Genomic DNA, 10,808 nt, shown 5'->3' with positions numbered 1-10,808 from the left:
ATATATATATATAATTATTTTCTTTTTTATTAGTATAGGTTTATGTGTTTTAACCTGTCTGACCGACACAACTCGCGTAGTTCAACATCTAGTTTTATAAAACAAAAACATGTTATGATTACGTCATACATCTCAACTTGCTTATATATATATAGAAAAAAAGTGACCGTTTCTCATATATATATTTATCTTCCGGAACAACACGGCATCAAACAAATCACACAATCGTTCCTTCACAATCAATCACGTAACATAATAATAATAATAATAATAATAATAATAACCCCAGATCGAATTCAACCCAGCCATTGATTAGAAGATGAAGTTCTGTAAGAAATACGAAGAGTACATGCAAACCCAGGATCAGAAGAACAAGCTACCTGGCGTGGGTTTTAAAAATCTCAAAAAGATTTTGAAACGCTGTCGTAGGGATGACGTCACTCGTTCACAGAACCCGTTGGTCTTGAATGATTCTAATGATAATGATAATGATAATAATAAGTGCATCCACCCGTGTCCTGGTATTGTTTTCAGCTTAATTATGTGTTGGTTTTGTGGATTAATAAGTGGGTTTAGTTGTTCATTGAGTTTGCATGTAAGGTGTTTGATGAAATGTCACAAAGAATGTGATTTTGCTAGTTTTTTTTATTTTTTAATTAATTAATTTATTTTTTGGAACAACTTTCTTGTGTGTTAGGCCATCGCACACTCCAGTTTGGAGAGCCCGCTCGCCCACTCTGGCTAGACTATGCTGTCTTGGGCGTTCCTAGGGAAACGATACCGCCGACCGGCAAGTACTGCCACTTGATAGTCGTGTCACCATAAGAGCAGAAGTCTCTGGCGTAACATACTTGACGCTAGTTCTTTTTATTGATGTTTATTATTTTTAATTTATTATTTTTTTTTGGAACGACGACTTTCTGTGTCTTAGGCCACCGCACTCTCTAATTTGGAGAGTCCCGTTGCCCCACTTTGGCCAGTCTATATTGTCTTAACCGGGCCCACGCTGGCTTTAGGGTTTGTCATGGACGTTCCCCCAAAAAACCATACCGCCGGCTGCCAATTTCTTTTTATTGATGTTGTGTTATATTATCATTATTGAACTTATTTTATGATTCTGTTAAGTATATATGCTAGTTTGTGGATTAATAAGTGTTTGTGGTTGTTAATTTGGTTTTGTAATTGAGTTGTTGAGTTTGCATGTAAGGTGTTTGATGAAATGTCACAGAGAATGCGATTTTAACTAATTTTAGTTTATTGATGTTATTGTTTCATGATTCTGTTAATTATATCTTAATTGTTAATTAACAAGTGTTTGTAATTGCCAATTTGGTTTGATATTTGAGTTGTTGAATTTGCATGTAAGGTGTTTGATGAAATATCTCAATGAATTTGATGTTGTTATTTCATGATTCTGTTAATTATATGTCAGTTTGTGAAATAAACAAGTGTTTTTACTTGTTGATTTAGTTTTGCAATTGAGTTGACTTTACTGGTAAGGTGTTTGATATAATGTCACAATGAATGTGCTTCTGTCAATTTCTTTTTATTGATGTTAATTCATGATTCTGCTAATTATATATTAATTGTATCTCAATCTATGAAATAACAAGTGCTTGTAGCTCTTAATTTTGTTTTACAATTGAATTATTGACTTTGATTGAGTTATCGAGTTTGCATGTAACATGTTTGATGAAATGTCACAGAGAATGTGATTTTGTTAGTTTCTGTTTATTGATATTATTTCATGATTCTGTTAATTTAATCTCAATTTTTTAAATTAACATGTGTTTGTAATTTTTATTTCAGTTTCATATTTGATGTATTGTCACAATGAATGTGCTTCTATTACTTTCTTTATATTAATGTTATTTATGATTTTGATTATCTGTTAGTGCAATTTAAATAGTTTTTGAATACATTTTTGAACGCTTGTTATGTAGTTTGCGATGGAAGTTTCTTTCCTTCACTTATGAACGAGATGTTTACGGTGGTTGGATGTTTTAACGAGCGTGCACAAAAGGTGCTCGATGTTCATCTAGCAACAGGATTCAGGAAGTACTTTGTGTGGTGCAAAGACAAGTTTCAAGGGAACCATGGTGCTTTAATTCAAGAAGGAAAAGATCTTGTTGGTTATGCGATTATCAATGCCATCGCTATGCGAAAAATTCTTAAAAAATATGATAAGGTTTGTTTGTCCCTTAAAAAGTTTTATATTTTTTTTAGAGGTGGCTATATTGATTATCTCAAATACGTGAAATAAAAATATTTACCTTAAGTATGGGTCAAATGAACTGAACAACTTGAATAAGTTTATTCATAGATTTAAGATTGTTGTGATAGTATTGTTTTTGTATATTATTGCCGAGCCAGATTGGGCTCAGGCTGGGCTCGTTTACTAACCGCGTCGAGCCAGCTCGGCTGGTTTATCTTAACGAGGTGGAATATTGAGCTCAAGCTCAGCTCGTAAAAAGCTCGTGCTGGCTTGTGGCTAGTCGAGGCAACTCGTTTATTTATTTTTGAATTTTTGAATTAAGTTTCTGTTTATAAAAAAGAAAAAAATGTTGTTTTTACTATACACGTAATGCATAATCAATAAACTACAAAATTTATAATTTCTATATGTTAAAATTCGGGTTATATTCTAGGGTATAATTTATTTATCTTAAAATCCAGGCTTTAATTTAAACGAGCCTAATGAGTGAGCCAACGAGTCGAACTAAAGGTTGGTGGTTTGTTGATCACTTGATACTTTGAAACAGGCCAAATTTAGTAATATGATCATGTGATGGTGATTTATTACTAAATTACCAAACTGGCCAATATTTTTGATGAGGCTTGCTACATGATCTTTTTACCGGCTAGAGCGGTTTCCTGTCTACTAACTTATCAAACTAGCTTATTATTGAGTATAATTATCTATATTTTGTTTAGGCATGAATTTTTTATTTTTTGTGGCAGATACATGACTCGAAACAAGGTCAAGCGTTTAGGTCACAAGTCCAAAGCATGCACATGGAAATCCTTCAGTCTCCATGGCTTTGTGAGCTTATTGCTTTGCACATTAACTTAAGGGAAACAAAGGGTAAAATGGGAAATGGTTCTGAGGTTTTTGAAGGGTGTTCCCTCATATTTAATGATGGGAAACCATCACTTTCTTGTGAACTCTCTGATGTCGTCAAGCTTGAGATCGACTTGACTTGCTCTATATGTTTGGTTCGTTCTTCATTCTTTCTCTCTTGTCATGATTAAAATTATTGAAAATAGTACATCTGCAAAACTATGGGTGCGCACGGTTCGGTTCGGTCGGTTTTAGGCTAAAACCGAAACTTTGGTTTTTGAATTCGTGAAAACCATTTTTGGTTTTTCGGTTTTCCTTTTGGGTTGGGTTTCGGATTTGCCATTTGACCTTGAAAATTTTGGGCTGAAGGAAAAAATTGGCCCAAAATAATAAATTTGGGCCCAAAATCATTTTGTTAATTGATAATTATTTGATTATTATACATTTTGGCTGAAATATTTGAGTCATATTTATTAAATTCCTATAAATTACTTAAAAGTAAAAAAAAATTTCAAAATCTATAAATTCGTCTGTTCGTTTTTTTCGGTTATTATTACATGCAAAACCAAAACCGAACCGTAAATTCAATTTTTACAAACACATAAAACCAAACCGTTGGTTTTTGTTTCAGTTCCATTTTTCGGTTTCGTATCGGTTTCTTTGGTTTCATGCACACCCCTATGCAAAGCAATACTATGAAAATAATAATTTGATTTTGGTTGATAAAGCGGTTTACGCGGTATTAAACATTTGAGAATACACTATGGACAATGTTGAGCCCGTTTGACATTTTTTGACCCATTTCATTTGTAGCTAAGCTTTTCAGTTTTACTGATTTGATACATTTTTATGTAAAATTGTTGAAATCACCACCTGTTTGTTAAAAAAATCGGCTTTATGCATGCACTCTTTTATGCAAAGATGGATTATTTATTCATTTTTTGTCTATGTTTTGTCCAGGATACTGTGTTTGACCCTGTATGTTTGACTTGTGGACACATCTTTTGCTTCATGTGTGCTTGCAAAGCTGGGTCAGTGACCATTGTTGATGGTCTAAAGGCAACACAACCTACTGCAAAATGTCCTCTTTGTAGAGAAGTATATATCTTATTTCTTTCATCTGTGTGTGTACGCACGTGCGTGTGCACGTGTAAATATACATCTTAAAATTTGTTTTCAACATAAACATTTGGTAAAATGTTTTGGTTGTTTTATAGGCAGGAGTTTATCAGGGATCTCTTCATTTGGACGAGCTTAACATTTTACTAGGTCGAAGGTACGCTTATTTTCTTCGTCATAAACGTGCTCTCAAGTATAAGTTTTGATAAACTGAAATTTATGAACTTCTGCAGTTGTCCTGAATATTGGGAGGAAAGGCTTAAAACCGAGAGAATGGAAAGGATTCGGCAAACAAAGGAGCATTGGGAATCGCAGTCTCGCGCATTCTTGGGAATTTAGATAAAACTGTATAACATAAAGTTTTTACAATCAGGTAAAAAGATAAAAATAATTTGTACTATGCTTGTTGTCACGCATATTTGATAATGCTACTAATACCTAGTCAATGGTTCATTTCTTATTCAGAACGAAAGCAAACGCACGAGAACACAGTTTATAAGTCACGGTTTAGATAGAAAATATGTTATTAGGTTTAGACCGGAAACATGCTATTAATGAACGCCTCGAGTTTTACTATCATAACCCTTATGTATGACCATTCTAATTTTAATATGAACCCAACTTGGTCTTCTTGTTTAACAACATGATAATAATCAAAACAAAAATACACCCCTTGATTAAAAGAATATGGCATCTAATAACATGCTCATAAACCAGATGATCGGTTTGCGTATTCCTGAACCAACGCCCCAAAAAGCGAGGGCCTCTGAATCAAACGCGAAGGTTCGTCAAATTCCTTCGCGTATCCTGTTACAACATATAGATTAAGTTAGTGATTAGTTCACCTTTAAAGTAACCAACAGGGTCTATTCAGGTTGCAGTTTATAGTTCCATTTGCCTTAAGTATCTCATCATGTTTACTTTTTCAAAACACTAATAACATGTTTATCAACTTTATTATAAATAAAATTAAGTCAATACATATAAGAGTTTGTTTCACTGAATAAAAAAAAATAGAGAAACAACATTATCATTGTTTATCCTCCCAATGCGTAGTGTTTTTGGAATTATTGTAAACAAGTTGATAGTTTTAGTGTTTTGAAAAAGAAAAAAAATTGATATTATAAAATTTGAAGGACAGTCTCTAATACACAGAATTTAAATTGTTACTTTGATGAAGTAATATACTATTTTTTAGTGACAAGTGTGAGAAGGATTTGTAGCAATAAAAAGAACTTTATAAAAAAAAACCCTAAAAAAATTCATAAAAAATCATAACTCAAAATATAAATAAAAAATTAAAAAAACTTAATGTTTCCCCCACTATTCTCGTTCTAAAAAATGGCAAAAAGACACAATGCCGAGAAAAAAGACACAACAACGAAAATAAACAAAACACAAAGAGAAATAAAAAAAAAGACACAATAGATCACAAAATATAACAATGCCGAACAAAATATAACACAATGCTAAATAATATAACACAATATCAAGAAAAAATTACACAATGTCAAGAAAAAAAGACATAATCAATTATTAAAATAAACAACGATATTTTTCCCTCAACATTTTTTTTTTGTTTTTTTCTTAGAACGAGGAAAACGATGGCAACATTTTTGTGTTTTTACATTTTTCGTTTATTTATTAAGTTTTGAGTTATGATTTTTTTATTAATTTCTCATTAATTTTTTTGAGGGTTTTTTTTATGGCTACAAATCATTCACATCCTTCTCGTTTTTGTCTCCCTTTTGTAGAATAACCTGACCCTTTAGGAATAGTATAGTTTTCCGTTCAAAAAAATAAAAAAATTCTGCACTTAATACATTAGTTATTTATAAAAGGCAGGATATTATATAAGTTGGGTCTTCATTATTCAGTTTGAAACCGATGAAACCAAAAACCGTATCAAACCGAAACCTATGAATACCGAATTACAAATTCGGTTTTCGGTCGGTTTTAAACCATTTCAGTTTCACAAAATATGAATCCATCTGAAATTTAATAACAAACCATGTTTATTTAAGTTCTGTTAATTTAGCACACAATCTAATTATAATTTTAGCCCAAACCAATTAAAAAACAATGGTAAAAAATTTAATAATTTTAAAAGTAAGAAAAGTTATTCAGTCGAAACCGAAAACCGAACCATATACGATTCCTGCTTTCGGTTCTGTTCAGTTTTTGGTTTCAACTGAATAAACTGAAAACCGATCCAATGAACACCCCCACTAAAAAGAGTTGTGAGGGCGATCAAATCCGACACATAAAATTACCCATTTGACTCGAACCCATACTGGCCCGCTACCAGTAAACAAGAAGTTACCTGCATCAATTACTAGAACTCTATCACAGTCCATGACAGTAGGTATCCTGTGAGCAATGCTAATGATAGTACACTCAGCAAACTCTTCTCTTATAATCTTCTGAATCACAGCATCGGTTTGCGAATCAACCGAAGCTGTCGCTTCATCCAAGAACAATAATCTACTATGTTTCAGCAGCACCCGACCCAAACAAAGAAGTTGTCGTTGTCCCACGCTCCAGTTATCTCCATTATCCACAACTAAAAAAAAACACGCGTAACACATAAGTGAACACTTTTAAGATAAACGAGTTTCTAGTTTTAGATATCATTTGCATAGAGTTCCAGGAATGTGTTTAAAACTTGTCGTGACGAGTAGTATGTGTTACCAAACGAGTTGTTTACAGAACCACTTAAAACATGCCAAGTGGCCATAAACCAACCGAGACGAGCACGTTCAATACACGTTTAGTCACCATGAATAAAGAAGGTGCATGGTTCGGAATCAACACCCACGACCACTGCATAAAAGCTTTCATCGCGACGAGTAGATCTTACAACTTTAAGAAGGACGGGTTAGTTTAACAAAAGACTAACTGGACGGGTTAGTTTGCAAGCTCAATTAGTCTATACGAGTAGATCTTGATCATCGACTGGTTCTTTCGGTATACATTTCCAATTCGAGTAGTTTGTTACCAATTAACTCGTTGCTACTAGTTTGACCTTACAATCTACTCGTGGCTACTCGTTTTAGCGGCAATCGATGTATTTGAAAAGTATATAAAAATATTATGTAATCCCTTATTTTTTATGTCATCCTTTATAAAAATTATTATGTCATGGCCCTCTTTTTTGTCATCTTTTATAAAAATATACATGCGTGCAGCGGTAAAATCTTCTGCGGGGATTTGCCCATATTTTTATTTATTTATTTTCTTTTTGCCAAAAACGGATACCGGGTTGTTTTAGTTACCTGGGGAATCAAGCTTTCCGGGTTTTGCAGTTACTACGTCAGTGAGCTGGCAGCGTTCGAGACTCTACAAAAAAGGTTTATAAGTTGAGTAATGGGTCAAAATGGGTTCAAATGAGAATATGGTATGTTTTGCTCGGGTTGAACCGGGCCAAGCTGGACCGACCCTTGAGCACATTTTTATATTTCTCTTTTGAGTTTTATATATAACTATATTATTACTCTTTAATTCTATAGACTATAATTTTAGTAAGTAAAAATAAAGTTTTCAACTTAAAAAAATTAAGATTAAACTTTAAAGTTCTATTGCTTATGTGTTAGAACAAAACATGTGTTTATTTACTTGATTAAATTTATAGGCTTTTTAAAATTTTAACAGAAAAAAATGATTTAAGTCTCTAAAACTTTATTAAAGGGACTAGTTTTGTTAATATTTAAAAATTTAAGGATTTAATCATGCAAAAATAAAGTTCACGTCCTAAATGTGTAAATTTAGCAAAAAGCTATACTTTATTCATAGAATATTTTATGTACTTTTAATACACTTTGGTTAACTTTGGACCCGTTTGACACGTTTCTAAAAGAAATTGCAAGCAACCCGTTTTAAAGAAAAGTAAAACAAAACCGAGTTAACTCATGAAAAAACAAACTCATTTTTACCTTCCATATCTCATCATCCGAATGTTGACCGATCGGGTCAATGTTGCTTCTCACGGTTCCTTCAAAAAGGATCGGTTCTTGAGGAATGATGCCGAATCTAGACGGAAGATCATGAAGGCCGAGTGTTGAGATATCAATACCATCAATAACAATACTTCCTGCAGCGGGCTCAACCAACCGAAACAAAACTTGGATCAAAGTTGATTTCCCGCCACCCGTTCTACCCACAACACCAATCTTTTGCCCCCCTTGAATGTTTAGGGTGATCCCTTTAAGCACAAGTGGCGTGTTTTGACGATACCTAACCTGCTCACAAATTTAGTCGATATGAAAACGGGTCGGGCTGGGTTGACTCGAAAACACTTTTTGTCTAAAATTTAAATAAACCAATTCGGATTAATATAAAGCACATTTTGGGCATCTTTCAAGTTGTTCGACCCGCTTTGAGTATTTGACTCATTCCTGTTTGAGTCTTGATAACCATTTGACCCGTTAAAATAAAATATAACCCAAACCAACATGTTAACCAAATAAATTGTTGAAACTAGGGGTGATAAACGGGTCGTGTTCGTGGGTTGGCGGATCCAACCAGACACAAACCGAAAACGTTGAGATGAACATGGCCCGTTTAACCATATTCTTTTTTTTTTAATTTTATTTTTGCATATTAATACTTTAAATTACAATTTTACACACCACAAGTGCAAATGTATACAAAATAATTACATTTTATATTAGTTATAAAATCTTATGTCAATTTCACTTAAAGTTTTAAATTTTGTCATAGAATACTCAAACCAATTTAAATCATGACATAAAACACATTTTAAAAAAATAGTTAAAATAAACTGGTTAAACGGGTCAACCCGTGAACTCTCAGGGTTGACATGAACACGACTCGTTTAGCTAAACAGGTTCGCGGGTTCAACCTGAACCTGACCCGAACCTGTTTGTGCTAAACCCAAACCCACAAATTTCGTGTTAGGTTCGTGTCATGTCAGAATTTGCAGTTTACCTGCAAGTTTCTGAGCTCCAAACTGCCACGAGTCGGCCAGTTTGGAGGAGGGGGGTTATCTTTCTTGACCCATTCGGCTTCAGATGCTATGTTAGTAAACTGTTTAATCCTTTCAACCGAAACCATTCGGTTTTCAACAAAGCAGCTAGTGAATAGAGCCCAAAACAGAAGCCCGTTGAGTGATAATCCGTAAGAAAGCGACAAGCCAACAGATTCTGTGATCATATAAGCGGGCCCGTTAGTTAAAAGTTAACAGTAGGGGTGTGCAAGAAACCGAAAAACCAATCCGAAACAGAAAAATCCAAACCGAAAAAAAACCGAGGGTTTGGTTTTATGTTTTTATGAAAACCAAACTAACGGTTTGGTTTTGGTTTTGCACGTAATAAAAACAGAAAAAACCGAACCGAACTGAATTCCAAAATTTTTATTTTTTTATTTTAAGTAACTTTAAGAATTTAATAAATGTGTAACTAAAATATTTATACCCAAATAGTAAATACATTACTTTTAACCAACTTTTTTTTTTCGGCCTAAAATTTTCAAACTCAAATGGCAAAATCGAAAAAAACAAAAACCGAAAAAACAAAACCGAAACCGAACGGTTTCAAAAAATCCAAAACCAAGTTTTGGTTTTTGGTTTCGTTTTAGCCCAAAACCGCACTGAACCACACCACGCACACCCCTAGTAAACGGGTTAAAACTGGCCCGTGTTAGGGAAGTAGGACAGTACCGGGCTTAATGACATTGCTAGGTAATATGATCATGAACAAAGTGGACACACAAAGAAACAAACTTCCAAGAAACTCCATGCGAAAACCTAACCATCCGTTCGACCCATTGTTGTGGAAATCCATTCGTAGATTACCGTCCACACGATCAACATTTTCGTGAATAAACCAGTCTTGTTTTCCAAAACACCGGATGGTCATGACCCCGGATATGCTCTCTGAGAAGTGGTGAATAACGGGTGCTTTTGTTATCGAGTCAAGTCGCGTTATTTCACGTGATGTTGCAAGGTAGTATCCCTACAAAAGTTCATTTTGAGTTAGTTAGTTAGTTAATCAGTTAGTTAGCTAGTTAGTTAGTTAGTTAATCAGTTAGTTAGTTAGTTAGTTAGTTAGTTAGTTAGCTAGCTTTAAAGTATATACATTATTGTGATATTGTGTTTGTGCTTCTCGTGTTGACATACCCGATACCAGAAATTGAGCCAACCGAGTGGAATCAGTAGGAAGACGGTAGGCCAAGCGTTTTGGCACGTTATGATGATAACGCTGAGCACCGACATGTACAAAGCAATGCTAAAGTTCACCATGAATGGAAGGAGAATATCGATGTTGGTTTGATCACTTGATGCCTGAAAAATGTTAAAAGTATACCGTTAGAAGACTGCTACTTTTTTAAAATTAAATGCAGATAGTTTTATAATAAAATATAATGTTTACATCATGACAGAATGTTTACTACTTTTGTCCCGGATAAATGTGGAATGATCCTACAGGGGCAACCATTTTGATAAACAATACTTACAAAATAGTCACGTGTTGTGTTTGAAAAAGGGGTGCAAGTGTTCGAAAAGTAAAATCTCGTCACGTCAGCACATGTTGTGTAATTCTTGTGCAAATGTATTTTTTAAAATAATAAATACTAAAAAAACAGTCGCGTGTCATGTTAGCACAAGATT

General features: G+C 33.7%; 2 protein-coding genes across 2 annotated transcripts; one reads left to right on the top strand and one right to left on the bottom strand.

Annotated features, from left to right (window-relative positions):
* The first annotated feature begins 316 nt into the window (after nt 1-316).
* Nucleotides 317-4,540, top strand: LOC143543927 (putative E3 ubiquitin-protein ligase BAH1-like 1). Its single transcript, XM_077036137.1, has 6 exons — nt 317-521; nt 1,944-2,188; nt 2,962-3,216; nt 4,022-4,159; nt 4,279-4,337; nt 4,414-4,540. Exons 1-6 carry the CDS (start codon nt 320-322, stop codon nt 4,517-4,519), a joined length of 1,005 nt encoding a protein of 334 aa, XP_076892252.1. The 5' UTR covers nt 317-319; the 3' UTR covers nt 4,520-4,540.
* Nucleotides 4,541-4,702: 162 nt separating this feature from the next.
* Nucleotides 4,703-10,541, bottom strand: LOC143543925 (ABC transporter C family member 14-like). Its single transcript, XM_077036136.1, has 7 exons — nt 10,317-10,541; nt 9,858-10,152; nt 9,128-9,342; nt 8,113-8,418; nt 7,456-7,519; nt 6,504-6,743; nt 4,703-4,987 (listed from the first exon to the last, which is right to left on the bottom strand). Exons 1-7 carry the CDS (start codon nt 10,437-10,439, stop codon nt 4,887-4,889), a joined length of 1,344 nt encoding a protein of 447 aa, XP_076892251.1. The 5' UTR covers nt 10,440-10,541; the 3' UTR covers nt 4,703-4,886.
* Between the last annotated feature and the right edge of the window lie 267 nt (nt 10,542-10,808).

The sequence above is a fragment of the Bidens hawaiensis genome, unplaced genomic scaffold (genome assembly GCF_021521415.1).
Source record: "Bidens hawaiensis isolate Kalapana, Puna unplaced genomic scaffold, B.hawaiensis_p1.1 tig00013365_1, whole genome shotgun sequence".
Lineage (NCBI taxonomy): Eukaryota > Viridiplantae > Streptophyta > Magnoliopsida > Asterales > Asteraceae > Bidens > Bidens hawaiensis.
Note: the sequence above shows the minus strand (reverse complement) of the source record. Positions and strands in the feature narration are given on the sequence as shown.

Bases quoted from the DNA above. Each gene is read 5' to 3' on its own strand.
- LOC143543925 (XM_077036136.1), bottom strand. From the start codon at position 10,439: ATGGTGAACTTTAGCATTGCTTTGTACATGTCGGTGCTCAGCGTTATC. The intron at 9,343-9,857 runs GTACTGTCCTAC...ATATGATCACAG, and splicing joins TAGCAATGTCATTAAGCCCG to AATCTGTTGGCTTGTCGCTT. The intron at 7,520-8,112 runs GTAAAAATGAGT...CCTTTTTTGTAG, and splicing joins CGGATGATGAGATATGGAAG to AGTCTCGAACGCTGCCAGCT.
- LOC143543927 (XM_077036137.1), top strand. From the start codon at position 320: ATGAAGTTCTGTAAGAAATACGAAGAGTACATGCAAACCCAGGATCAG. The intron at 3,217-4,021 runs GTTCGTTCTTCA...TGTTTTGTCCAG, and splicing joins TGACTTGCTCTATATGTTTG to GATACTGTGTTTGACCCTGT. The intron at 4,160-4,278 runs GTATATATCTTA...GTTGTTTTATAG, and splicing joins AATGTCCTCTTTGTAGAGAA to GCAGGAGTTTATCAGGGATC.